This window comes from Zingiber officinale, chromosome 1A, assembly GCF_018446385.1.
Source record: "Zingiber officinale cultivar Zhangliang chromosome 1A, Zo_v1.1, whole genome shotgun sequence".
NCBI classification, from domain to species: domain Eukaryota; kingdom Viridiplantae; phylum Streptophyta; class Magnoliopsida; order Zingiberales; family Zingiberaceae; genus Zingiber; species Zingiber officinale.
The window spans coordinates 125,490,767-125,504,882 of NC_055987.1; the positions used below are offsets into that span (position 1 = coordinate 125,490,767).

General features: G+C 37.9%; 2 protein-coding genes across 8 annotated transcripts in view; one reads left to right on the top strand and one right to left on the bottom strand.

Annotated features, from left to right (window-relative positions):
- Window positions 1–6,337: 6,337 nt before the first annotated feature.
- LOC122030936 (uncharacterized protein YnbD-like) overlaps window positions 6,338–14,116 on the top strand; it is a 56,776-nt gene continuing 48,997 nt past the window's right edge. Inside the window, exons 1-6 of one of the 7 annotated variants that reach the window (XM_042590015.1) lie at window positions 6,338–6,561; window positions 7,778–8,180; window positions 9,149–9,353; window positions 9,445–9,466; window positions 9,578–9,613; window positions 11,832–12,167. In XM_042590015.1, coding sequence (XP_042445949.1) covers window positions 9,303–9,353; window positions 9,445–9,466; window positions 9,578–9,613; window positions 11,832–11,995 — 273 coding nt within the window. In that variant the 5' untranslated portion in view covers window positions 6,338–6,561; window positions 7,778–8,180; window positions 9,149–9,302 and the 3' untranslated portion in view covers window positions 11,996–12,167. Of the gene's footprint in view, window positions 6,562–7,777; window positions 8,181–9,148; window positions 9,354–9,444; window positions 9,467–9,577; window positions 9,614–11,831; window positions 12,168–14,116 lie in introns of those variants that run through there. The other 6 variants (XM_042589983.1, XM_042589999.1, XM_042589995.1 and 3 more) reach the window with 6 other exon arrangements.
- LOC122030925 (expansin-A11-like) lies at window positions 7,863–8,894 on the bottom strand. The gene is made up of 3 exons (XM_042589966.1): window positions 8,739–8,894; window positions 8,272–8,593; window positions 7,863–8,172 (listed from the first exon to the last, which is right to left on the bottom strand). Exons 1-3 carry the CDS (start codon window positions 8,881–8,883, stop codon window positions 7,863–7,865), a joined length of 777 nt encoding a protein of 258 aa, XP_042445900.1. The 5' UTR covers window positions 8,884–8,894.

Sequence of the window (14,116 nt, forward strand, 5' to 3'; positions counted from 1 at the left end):
CCTTTGGGCACGCCTTGTTAAGGTCCCGGAAATCGATGCATACTCTCCACTTGTTGCCCGGCTTGGAGACTAGCACCACGTTCGCCAACCAGCTCGGGAACTGGACCTCGCGTATGTGGCCAGCCTCCAGGAGTTTCTCGACCTCCGCTCGGATGATGGCATTCTGTTCGGGGCTGAAGTCCCTCTTTCTCTGCTTCACCGGCCGAGTGTCCGGTCGGACATGGAGCTCGTGCTGCGCTATACTTGGTGAAATTCCGGGCAACTCATACGTCGACCAGACGAAGACATCATGGTTCCTCCGGAGGCATTGGATCACTTCCTCCTTCTAGCTCGCCTCCAGATCGGACGCAATGAATGTCGTGGCCTCCGATCGGGTCGGGTGAATCTGCACTTCCTCTTTTTCTTCATAAATCAAAGAGGGTGGCTTTTCAGTGATAACATTCACCTCGATCCGGGGCGTTTTCCGAGCGGCATTGGCTTCTGCTCAGACCATCTCGACGTAGCATCGCCGAGCTGCTAGTTGATCTCCTCGTACTTCTCCCACTTTGTCCTCGACGGGGAACTTGATCTTCTGGTGGAAAGTGGAGACGGCCGCTCAGAATTCACTGAGAGCTGGTCGCCCCAATATTACGTTGTATGCCGACGGAAAGTCTACCACCACGAAGTTTTCTGTCTGCGTCCTCCTGAGTGGCTCTTCTCCCAGCGAGATAGCCAGTCGGATTTGTCCGACCGGCTGAATTTCGTTGCCCGTAAACCCGTAGAGGGGGGTCGTCATGGGCAGCAGCTCGGCCCGATCAATTTATAGTTGGTCGAAGGCCTTTTTGAATATGATATTGACCGAGCTTCCTGTGTCAATAAAAATGCGGTGAATAGTGTAATTGGCTATTACCGTTTTGATGAGCAGGGTGTCATCGTGGGGCACTTCAACTCCTTCCAAGTCCCCGGGCCCGAAACTAATTTCGGGTCCGCTCGCCCATTCCTGGCTGCAGCCGACTGCATGGATCTGGAGCTGCCGGACGCCTGCCTTCCTTGCTCGGTTAGAGTCACCTCCGGTCGGCCCGCCAGCTATAATGTTGATCTCGCCTCGGGAAGTATTGCTTCTATTTTCTTCTTCCCGACCGGATGGTCGGGGCTGCTCCCTAGACATCCGGGGATTCTCACGCCTCGGAGTGTGATGTCGCTCGGGAGTCGGTTGTTGTCGCCTGTCGGCTATCGTTCGATCGGCTTCACGAGGCCTCTGTTGCATGTCGGCTGATGGCGATCGACGACCGCCACTCCGGGGAACGGGGTGGGCGATTAGAGGAAGACTCCGGCAATCCCTGGTGTTATGTGTGTCCGTCCGGTGGAAGGAGCAGAACATAGGGGTCTATACCTTCCTCTTTGGTTTGGGCCGCTCGGCAGCTACCTCTTGTACATGGGACCTAGCCTGGGGGGAGCGGATCGCTTCGGCCCTTGGTCCTCTGGGCGGCTGATGAGCAGTGTGTGGCTTCTGTTCGGTATGGGGAGCCCGTTCGGTGGGAGTTTCCTTCCTTCGAGCTGCTTGGGCTTCCTCCACGTTGATGTATTCGTTGGCCCGGTGTAGCATATGGTCGTAGTCTCGGGGCGATTTCCGAATGAGCGATCGGAAGAAGTCCCCATCCACGAGGCCTTGTGTGAAGGCATTCATCATGGTTTCCGAGGTGACCGTTGGAATATCCATGGCCACCCTATTGAACCGCTGGATATAGGCTCGGAGCGATTCACGGGCTTCTTGTTTGATGGCAAACAGACTGACACTAGTCTTCTGATAGCGCCGACTGCTTGCGAAGTGGTGGAGGAAAGCCGTTCGGAAGTCTTTGAAACTTGAGATAGATCCGTCCGGCAGTCTCCGAAACCACCGTTGAGCCGATCTCGAGAGGGTGGTAAGAAAAACTCGATACTTCACTCCATCTGTGTACTGATGAAGAGTAGTTGTGTTGTGAACTTACCTAAATGATCATCCGAATCGGTGGTTCCGTTGTATTCACCGATCGCTGGAGGCACATAATGCTTGGGCAGGGGGTCTCGTAGAATAGCCTCTGAAAATTGACGGTTGATCCGCTCGGGAGAGGCGTCCGCTCGGGGGGCTTTCCCTTTTTTGTTATCTCGTCTTGGCATTTCATCCGAAGAAGATCCTCGATCACGATTAGTTGCTACGGCTTCAGGAGGAGTGCGGAATAGGGCCCGATGGAATGCAACTGTGGCCTGTGGTGCTTCCGCTCGGCCCGTCAGCATCCTTCCGCCCACTCCCCAACGAGTCCAGCGTTCAACCATCTTATCCCAATTCTCGGCTCCGGCCTCTGATCCTTCTCCGACATCTGCTCAGGCGTCCCACAGACGGCGCCAAATTGATCCTGTCTGAAAGCTGAATCAACGAACGCTGGGCACGTGGCGCTCTCCTAGCTGTTGACGTAGATCTCCTGACTGTCCGCACGGACCTCCGATGAACCTGCACAGAAGTCGGGCCGGGAAGGGGTTCCCGGCGACGACCCTCCGACACTCAAGTCAGGTAAGCGAACAATGAAGAAGTGGCTCTAAAAATCGTAGAACGCGTACCTCCAGCGAAGTATAAGGCTCCTTATATAGAGCTGTGAAGGTGCTCACGCACACCTACCGAGGCAAATACATGTCCTTAGCCCATACCTCGGTATGTGCTCGTCAGAAGAGCTTACCTGACACCATACTGCTACAGTCCAAGCACGTCCTCGATGAGACAGCGGAACCCTTTGTCGTCAGATTTGGAGTATGGTTGGATTATAAAGCATGCCCGCTGTCAGAATATGTCCTTTGTTCTTTTCTCCTTACTCCCTGTCGGGCGTCCGGCCGGCCAACACTTGCCTTACGTCCAGCCGGCCATATATAGTGATCTACTTGGGAGATACTCGGTAATGTGCTTTGTGGAGACTATTAGCAGTATGCTACCTTATGTCTTCGGCCGAGCGTGCCATCCGCTCAGCCTTACAGTCCTGTTCAAAGAGCGCCGGAACCCCGACTCCCGCCGAGGCGTCTTTTGCCCTCAATCGGACATCGGTCGGCCGGCCGGGCGGTCGGCCCACCATTCTCCGGTCGGCATAGCGATCCCACCTTTTCTAAGTCATCCGGTCGGTCCATCCTTCGCCGATCGGTCACCGGGCCCGTTGACTTCCATGTGGCTTTGACTTCCCTGGACGGGCGTCCCCTGTTCTTACCACCGGATCAAAATTAAATGGACAACTACATTTAACTAAATGCAGACATTTGACCAATGTGATTCTCATTTCAAAATAAATGTTTATACAAAAAGCTAAGCTTTTATGTGGCATCCTCTGAGGCAGACAAAGAAGCTGTGTGACTCAGAAACTTCTTGATGGACTTAGATGTGATTCCTAATTTGCCCAAAATTATCACAATTTATTGTGATAATAGTGGCACAGTAGCAAACTCGAAGGAACCACGAGCCCATAAGGCAAATAAACACATTGAGCGCAAGTACCACCTGATACGAGACATCGTAAAGCAAGGAGAAGTTGTTGTCGCAAAGATTGCATCAGAAGATAAAGATAACCTGACAGATCCTTTCACTAAGGCCCTTCCGGTGAGAGCTTTTGATGTGCATGTTGAGGGGATGAGGATCAGATGTATGGCAGCATAGTCTTTTAGTATAAGTAGGAGATTGTTAGAATGTATACTAAAAGCCTAGCTTTTAAACATTGGTCAAATAAAAGTTTTGATTTTTATTGCGTTTATTCTAAGATTGCCGAAATGAAAAGTGAAAGTCACGAGCACTATTCACACCCCCCCCCCCCCCCCCCCCCCCTTCCCTCAGCGCTTTTCGATCCAACACTAGTATGGGTCACAAACCTTGGCGTGTCAACCTGCTTTAAATAGATAGATAGAATTTTAACACAATCCACTGAAATGTTTGACGGGATAGACCAACCCGTCGGGTCCAACTGAAATTGATAGCTCTAATCACGTCCTCTCCTCGTCCCATTGGTTGAAATATGGTTAAGATGATGATCTTCTCTAGGGATATGAAACCTTTTATTTTTTCCAATATTACAGCGAATTCTTGATTAACTTTAACTAAAGTTTCATTTTCAAAGTAAATTTTTGGATTTGTTTTTGTTTTTCAATGCAATGTGAACATCTAACTTCTTCTTCTAAGTCTATATGAAATCATGTCGTTGACATCTCATCTTGTTATGATGTAGATCTAAATTGAATAAGGAAGGGGTCCCAAGTAAATGAACTTTCTCGGGATGGGAGAATATCAATAGTCATTTATAAAATCAATAATGACATATAATTAATTAAAAACTTTTGACTATATAACATATATTTAGCATGAGTTAAAAAATACAATAATTATCTGAGTAGATAAGACTCCTACTTAGTCTTTACTTTATTTCTATGAGAATAAGTAGACCTCTACTTAGTCTCAGTGTTACTATATTATTTGCCAGTTGAATAGAGATATGCTCAAGAAACTAAACTTGTGTCATAATTCAATAATTAGATATTATTACATATTTATGAAATAAATTAACTAACGCAAAACTTACATCAAATAGACTAGTAATATTTTTATATAATATAGTGAGAGATTAGAGTTAGGAGTCTTCCATACAAAAGCATCATCAAATATTAAGAGTTAAGGAGTAATATAATTATATATTACCTTAATCTAAATATAACTTTCTAAGTTGTCGAAATCATCAATAATATCTATAACTTATAGGTACATGCCTGTCTCTTATCTCTTTGGTTGTGAAGGATATAATCTTTGAAGAAATTGAATACCTTTGCTTTTAAATGTCAATTCTTAAATATATTCATCAGTAATCTAATCAGCAATCTCTTAAGATGTTAAATTTATTATATACTGAGAAATGGCGTAAAGTGCTAGAGGCTACTATTTATAATACTAATCTATTTTTTATAGAGAATTAACTTTTGATAGACCATTTCCTTTTCGTGTCCCTTTGTAGAGTTTCATAATAAAATTCTATAAAATGTTGTAATTTGCAATATAACTTTCCTCTAAAGTTGTTATATTTGATCTCAGTCGCAGAACAATGTATTTTTTTTTTAATTTCATGACGTATAACAAAATAATACTAAAGTTTTATAAAATTCAACCAAACATTTTTATAAAACTAAGTTAACTAACTCTAGAACAATAAATAATTAATGAAAAAATAAATAATATATAATTAAAAAATATTAAATTTGAATATAAGTTGTTGATAAACTAAGTAAAATAACACCATGAGATTAACTTTTTAAAATTAAGAAATCTTTATCACATTAAGAGTGCGTTTGGTTGGAGGTTATTCTTAATAATTTTAATTATCCATCAAAGATTATCAATAAAAATTCTGTTTAGTTTAGGTAATCGATGATTCTGAGTAATGTTTCATGCCCGATACGTCAACAAAAGAGACATGCAACCTAGAATCAGAAAATCTCGAAAAATTGAGATTTTTCTTGATTCCGAGATTAATAAATTTTTTTTTATCAAAAATACCTTTCGAAAAATATATAGAAATAGCAAAAAATTTTAAAATAAAAAATGTAAAAAATTTTAAAAAAAATAATAAAAAAATAGGAAAGATAATTAAAAAAAGGTAAAAAAGTTTAAAAAATTTATAAAAAAATTAAAAAAAATTAAAAAATGTAAAAAATAATAAAATTAAAAATTAAAAAAATTAAAAAACCATAAATAATATATTATTATTATTATTATTATTTGTTTTGTAATTAAGGGTAATACAATTTAGGTAATTTATTAAAACATTCAAATAAATAAATTTTTATTACATTACTTAAGTTGAACCAAATAATATTTGATTATGTGTTATTCTCCATAATTTTAATTATGTGATTATCTGATAATCATATAACTAAAATTATACATGATAACTTAAACTAACCATATCCTAAAGTAGAAAATATAACATAAAAGAAAATAAAATATGCTATTTAGATTAAGTATAGTATTAATAAAGTTAAATATAAATCTTATATGATAATTGAATATGCATATTTTAGATTATGGTATAAATCTAACTAATGGTAAACAAGAGTCCTAATTAATGATTATACTGAAATAATATGTTTTTTTAAACAAAGATTGATAAAGTAGCTAAATGAGAGTAGACAATTTAATCATATAATTTTTGTAAAACTGAATAAAACTAAATTGATGAATTAAGTAAAACTAAATTAAATTCAATTATAACGAGTGTATTAAAATAAATAAAAATTTAAAAATATATAAATTGTTGAAAAATTTTATAATTTATAAATTATAATCTTTGGAGACGACGAGGGGCTCTCTTTTGATATTGTCCTAAATGAAAAAGTTGCAAAAAGATGATCAAGCCCGTTTTTTTCCTACTTCTTCTGAGGAGGATCCCGCCCGTAATCCTTCGCTTCCGCCGGTGTAGCTCACTCGTCGCCTCCATTTCGGCGACCGCCCTTTTTCCCTCCGTCGCCGCCTCTTCACCGAGCTGAGCGGGCGTCGTGCATTCGTCGCGTACAGAAGCGACGAACTTTAGGGTATGTGGTCTATCTTTTAATTCCAGCTCGAGTTTCGCCTCCTAGGGTTCTTAATTGGTTATTTCTGCCAATTTCTTGTTGGATGTCCAATTTTTGCTCTTCTCTTTGCTTCTCTTCATTGTCAAATGCAAGCTCTTAGTGTCCAATTAATAACAAAACAATGAGACTCATGCATTCTCGGTGTGACTTGTTCTTAGAGCAGGTAGAACTCTTGCCGGATGAGCATTTTGGAAGGTAAGTAGATCTCCAGAAGATTGAGCGAGCCAAGATTTCTTCTTTTTGACATCACATTAGGAGAGATGCAATTTTATAGTGCATAAATATTAGTTCTAAATTTAACAAAGTAAGAAAACTGGTTCTATCTCTGCCTTTCTGTAACTGATGCATAGAACATTTTAGTGTTGTGGGAATGCACCATTCTCTCCGTTTTCCCCGCTTCTTGGTACTCATGAATTGTAAGGTCTAGCAACTGCAAAAAAAAAAAATTTGGAGCTGGCGTAACAATGATGAGTATGGTCACTTGTGGTGCCAACTAACTGATTAATTATGCTCTATTGTTTCATTTATATGTATTCATACAAAGTGCTAACCATGCCTTGATGTTCAATAAAGTTAGTGATGATAAACCAAAACAATCAATCTCTGACAGTCGACTACCATCAGATGACTTGTTTCTGATGGTTGGTGTATTTCCATTTTTCTTCTGCAACCCCTTAAGCTCTGGTGCGTATTGATTCAACACCCTTTCATCTTGTCTGGTCAATTTACCTAGTTTTGGTTGGTGGACTTGCGATAATTAGTGAAGTTTCTGTAGACATAATCTTCGATGTTGACATGTAGTAGTAGTCTTTTGAGTACACAGATGATTCAGTTGAAATCATGTTGATACAAATCTATGGGAAGAGTTTATTCCTTAGCCTATGTTGCTTTTGCCTGTCTTCTGCAATTTTAATAGAGCAGGTTTAGTGATTTTTGGAGAAGTATTCTTCTTCATGGATAATCAATTGCATGATATTTGGTTTCACTAGCATTAACAAGAAAGTCATTGTCTTTAGAAACCGAAACAGCATTTCATTAGATGAGCACTTCGTGCGTCCCATTTCATGTATGATTAATATAATGATACTTTCTATGATCAAGATGATCATTCTGATGCATTGGCTATAACATTGCATCGAGATTACACAGTATTTAACCTTAATTAACTAATTGGCAGGATGGCGGGCAGCTCAAGCAACAACTCCAGCAAGCCTCTGCCAACTTAAGTCCCGTTAGCTTCTCTTGATCACGGCAGCAAGCTCCTACTTGAATTGCAGGGGACTGGAGAAGGTCTGGCCGAATGCCCAGTTGGAAGGAACTATGTTAGGGAACACCAATGTCTGTCCATCACTGGTGGTGACCTTGAAGGAGAGAGACTGACGGGTGAGGTAGCTGTTAGATTGCCAATTCACGCCCCAATTCCTCGACATTGAGAGCCAGTCAGTTTGGGACCCTTTTACTGATATGGCCTGTATTGATCCAGCGGCGCCAACATTGGTCACTAGAACAAGCTGAAAATAGTCGTGCCCATTGATGGTGAACCTTACTCCGCCATGCTTCTTGCATGGTACCCTATAAAGGTAATTAGTTCTGAATGAGCTTTCAATTTGAGCCAAAGAATATAAATGCATAGATTGATCTCTTTGTTAACAACGTAAACCTGTGTCTAACCTTTGGAACAAGACCGGCACAATCCCTGCACGATAGATGCCAATCTTCTCCCACGCTGGTTGGGCCATGTCAAAGTGCTGGCGTGGGGGGTTACACCACCCCCCATTATTGTTGGGGAGTGCATAATTTGGGGGGCAGAAGTTGGTGGCCGTCACTGTCACCGACACACCTTTCTTGCACCATTGCTTATCTGAATTGTAGTCGCAAATGATCTTATAGCATTGCCCGCATGATGCCCCATCATTGAACAACGCAGTACTTAGTGCTGCTGTCCTGGTGCCATAGCCAGTCGAGTACAAATCACCATACCCACAAGCACCCCCTATAACCATGAAAACAAAAATTATCAACCTAAAATCCATTCTTGCCTATACCAGACAACATAACAACAACAACAACAACAATATCAAGTCTTGAGTAGTAACTTCTTGATGTAGTGTGACGAGGATACAAATGCATCTACTTACCCATAGTTCCAGAGGCATCACTACCACCATAAAACGTAGCAGATCCCTTCGTCCAGCCTGATGGTGCGAAACCTTCAGCTATGCTGTACATGTAGCAAATGGTGATGAAAACCAAGATCAACTCAATGTGGATACCCATTTGCATTTGCTTGGTATTGGAATGGTTTGCTACAATCTTTTTGAGGTTGTTTATATAGGAGAAGTCACCAAGCTAAAGCTTGGACATGTGACTAGAAGGCAAGGTCCATGACTTGCGGGTGTCGATTAGTCATCTTCCTGACTGCTACAACTAATAAACAGAACTTGCCAAGACTTTTAGATCTCATCAGTTTGCATGTTATCTTCCTCTGCCTTTTTTTTTTTTATGTATGTGAACAAATTAATGTTCATGTGACCTTTTGGCTGCTCAGATTCATCAGGAAGATGAACTTCTTTAGTGAGAGGCATCACATGGTCACACGCTGATAACAGGTTTCAGCACATGGATCATGAAACCAGTGGCACTAAAAATAAAAGAGGATACAAATATTTTTTTGTTTGGCTTGGATTGGTTTCATTCAAAGTATGAAGCATATACTTCCCAGCCAAATAAAAAACCATCAAAGGCTACAAGTGGTATATTCATTCCAGTTTTGTTTAGTTTTTCTTTTTTTTTTTTAAAAAAAATAGAATATCTTAATCTGTGTCTGTGATTGATGAATGGCAGATCGATCTACCATTTGGGAAAGGTAAAATAAGATTAAATGTTGATCTTCAAAATGTATATTTTATTCATTATTCCACTGTTTGAATTATTACAATTAATTAACTCTTGTTGCCGTACTTTCTTTCTTTGACAGGGAAATATGCTCCTGTGCTCTCACCTAGATCTGAAGGTGAGTGCAATTTAATTAAGGCTGTACGGTTAAAGAATAAACTTAATAATCATAGAGGATTGAGCCTAATGACATAAGAGAATCTATATAGTCAATCTCATTTATGAAATAAAAGCTTAATTATTATTGTTGTATTATTTGTGAACTTAATTTTTGAGTAGGGGGTTTTCACCATGAACCTTACACACACACAAGTTAATCATGGTAGTGTTCCTAATTCTGATTTGCCATGCTTTAGATTGGATTTAGGTAAACTGTAGTCTTCCTTCTATCTTTCGATTATTTTTCACGAGTTTAAGCACAACATACGGTTAGTCGTTTATCATATCACAAGCATTGAAGATGCTTATCGAGTTACTATGCCCTTATCATGTCACCATAAGATGTTTGATCTACTTAGCTGCTCTTATTTTAGTTTTCAAAAACTAAATTCAATTAGCAATGAATGTTCCTCCATAATCATAAGAAAGATTCTAGCACATGAGTTGACCTACTAGGGATGATTCATGGACCATGTTTTAAATATGTGATATTAATAATTATATATTTATGTTAGTTCAGGATAGTTGGTTGCTCATGTGGGCATTAATTGCAACTAATGTCTAGTCTACTATGAAGTTGACTAAACGTTTGTCCTTTATCACAACGATAAAAAAAAAACTTAATTTGGGCATTTTGGAAGAAAGGGCTTTTTTTATCCTGTAGCTTGTAGTTGAAGTTTTATAGGTTCCAAGTCAAAGATAAACAAATGAAAGAATCAATCTTAAAGGAACCTGATTAATTGCCATGTTGACTTTGGGGTCAGAGAGTTGACTTCTCATTTACATGGCCCATCGAGATGTATAGCTTTGACTTTGTGATAAAGTTACTTTTGGTCGAAGAGTGCATGTTCGAATGAATATTTCCATTCCTTAAAGGAGTAAGAGGGGATGATTGGAAATGATGGCTTGAGATTTTATTTGAGAATCAAGAGGAAGAAATGTTGAATCTTTGATGCAATATTTTATGTTAAAATCGTTTATTAAGATATAACAAATGCAAAAGAGATAGATAATATCTCTAATTTCATAATTGGAGACAATCTAATGGATTTGAACATAAAAAGGATAATTCAGTACATGAAATATCGATCAATACAGAGTTTTGGGAAAGAATCGGACCACATTGACGCAGTCTTACTTTGCAATTTACAAGTGGCTGTTTCCGGATTCAATTTTATCATTGTATTAAGACTCTCTTTCATATTTTCAGCTTCTTTGCTGCTTCTTGTAGCGCAGCTCCGACAAATCTTCGGGCACTTCCCTGAAGGATTTTATGAGAAAGGAATTTACTCAACATGGTTGCAAGAACTAAGTAATTGAAAGAACTGCACTCGAGCATCTAAATAAACACTATGGAACATATTGGCAAGTCAATCTAACAAACCAAACTCTAAATACATGAACACCTAGCAACATCTGCTAGAGCAGATTAAATGTTTAATATCCTGGTTTCAATACTCAGATTCAGTGACTTGCTGTAAGTACTCTTTCAAGGTTTACAAGTCTTCTATCAAGTCATATCATACAATTTGAAGCCAAGTGTATCGTTGCTAAAAGAAAAAAAAGGAAAAGGGTACAGAAAAGCCAAAAAAAAAAAAAAAAACAATTATTAAAAGTTCCATGAATTTTACTAACATTTATTAGCTTTGTGTTTGAACTGTCTTCCTCATTAATTAAGACCAACAGTCCTAGTTGTCAGAACTGAAATTAAACCAGAAAAGCTCCAGGTCACTGGTTCATTGGTTGAACACTTGGTCAATTAGACGAATAGCATATCGAATCGAAAAACAACCCCGGGCCGGGTCTGGCCTGGACCCCGAGCCCGTAATCGAGTCCAAGCTCGTAATCGGGTCAACAAGCCGGTTGGCCGTTGACTCGGTTCGCTGGTCGAATCGAAACCGGTCCGGCAAGTTTCTAGGCCGGTTCCGGTTCTTTTGGTGCAAAATCGGCGGATCGTCGGTTTGGCTCGCCGCTTCAACCATTTTATTTTTAAACGGCTTGAACCGTCGGTTTCTAGCCGGTTTTTTTATCAATGACTATGATTTAGTGTCCGTTACTATCAAAACTCTATAAATAGAGAGCTCATTTCATCTTTTTCACACACATCTTCTCTACTCTTAATTTCAATTTCGTATTCTCTACACATTTTCGTTTCTAATTTTCAATTACAATGGAAGGAGGTCGCGGAGGTGTAACATCTCGAGCTTGGAAGGGAAAGGAAATAATGAATTCGCGGGAGGAGGGTCTCAATATTCAATCCACCGATGATGAGAGCGAGCATCTTCTGAATCTGACGCCTGAAACACAAGGAAGTATCGATGCAATTACTTCTAAGATTTAAGAACTTTCTCTTCTAAAGTCTTCTATTTTTATTAAATATTTTGAGAAGGTCACTCTTCTGTCGGGAGAAATACGTGCAAAATGTAAACACTGCAATGTTTCCTACAAATTCTAAGCTGGCAGCGGCTATGGGTCGTTGAAACGACATGTAGAAACGAAGCACCCAACGGAATATGGACTCAATCGTTCTCAAACACAATTATCAAGATTTTCTTCAACTAGTGGTAGTACCGATTCTGATTTATTTTTATATTCAGATAATAAATTAAGAGAATCATTAGCTAAATTTGTTTCCGTAAAATGTCTTTTTTTTTAGTTTTGGATCTAAATGCACATTTGAAGATTTTTGTAAAAAATCTCTTAATCCATGTGTTAAACGTATTCCTAGAACGATACTTACTTGTATAATTAAAAAATTAGTAAAATAAGAAAAAAAGAATTTGTTTGATGAATTTAGTAAATTAGATAATAAAGTTTCTTTATGTTACCATATTTGAAGGGATTATTGGTAAATACATTCATATATGGGTGTGACTTGTCATTGGATCGATAACTTTTGGAATCTCCAAAAAAGATTGTTAGCTTATAGAGTTTTTGATGAATCACATAATGCTCATAACATCACACAATTATTATGTTTAATTTTAGAAGAATATGACTTAACTCATAAAATATTTTCAATATCATTAGATAATGCTAGTTCCAATACCGCTTGTATAGCTCATCTAAAATTTGTTTGTCAACCTATTATTGACGGTTTATTTTTTCATATTCGTTGTGTATGAATTATGTATTCAAGATATATTAACAATTTTAGAAAGTTATATTCAACCAATTAAAATTGTAATTTCTTATTTATGGTTTCATCCATCTATAATGAAACAATGAGGTAGGTTTTGTAAAACTAATGGAATGAGATTTAAAAAATTTCTATGTGATGTACCAACACGTTAGAATTCAACATACCAATTATTACAAGATTCATTTAAATATAAAGAATTATTATGTTCATTTTTTGTACAAAATACTAATACTAATAAATATTTATTTTCACAACAATGAAATATTTGTAGTAATATTTGTGAAATTTTAAAAGTATTTAATGATGCAACCAAATAACTTTCTGGTGTTTAGTATCCCACCGCTCAATTATTTTTAGAAAAATTTTCTAATATAGTATTAGTTTTAAATGATAATATTAATAATGAATCTTTATCTCCTTGCAGCTTAGCTATGAAAAATAAATGGGGAAAATATTTTTATTTTATTCCTTAAATTTATTTAATTGTATTTGTTTTAGATTCTATATTTAAATTAGAAGTTTTACAAGAAATATTAACTTTATATTATGAACATTTAATTCCAATTAAAGGTTCTTCTTCTCCTGATCCAGTTAATATTATATATAATGTTAGAATTTATTTATTTAATATTTATAATCAATATTATGCAAAATATGGAACACAAATTAATATTTCTGAAATACAACAAATTACTAGTAGTAATTTAAATTTTATAAAACACAACTTTTATTAAAAGAACGGACAAAATGTCTACGAGAATCCTTAAGTTCCACACAGGAACTTGAGAATTATTTTACGACTTCTTTTGATTTTAATGAAGCAGATAGCGAAAATTTCGATATCTTAAAGTGGTGGTCATAGAAGGCTCAAAGCTTTTATGTTCTCTTCGTGATTGTCAAAGAAATTTTAGCTTGTACAGTGCCAACTGTTGTTGTGGAGCAGACGTTCAGTGTCGGTGGTAACATATTAGATGAACGACGATCGATTTTGTCTCCCGACTCATTAGAAGCTAAGCATTACTGGACGATTGGACCACAACGAAGAAAAGAAACCAAGAAATGCAACTTTCGGATGACGAAGTTGAAGATTTTGATACTGAAGGAATAAATACGATAAGAACGAGAAATGGAAGTGAGTGACAATGTAAAAGAATAAAAATGTAAAAGAACTACGTGAGTCTTGATTTTCCTAAGGGGATAGACAACTTAAATAAGTACAAGTCCTTTTTTTTCAATAAATTTTAATTTGTAATTTGTATTTTTTAATTTTTAATGTTTAATTTTTAATTTTTTTAATATAATAATCTTGAATCGTGACGA

Bases quoted from the DNA above. Each gene is read 5' to 3' on its own strand.
- LOC122030925 (XM_042589966.1), bottom strand. From the start codon at position 8,883: ATGCAAATGGGTATCCACATTGAGTTGATCTTGGTTTTCATCACCATT. The intron at 8,594-8,738 runs GTAAGTAGATGC...TCATGGTTATAG, and splicing joins TGATGCCTCTGGAACTATGG to GGGGTGCTTGTGGGTATGGT. The intron at 8,173-8,271 runs GTTAGACACAGG...TTACCTTTATAG, and splicing joins GTGCCGGTCTTGTTCCAAAG to GGTACCATGCAAGAAGCATG.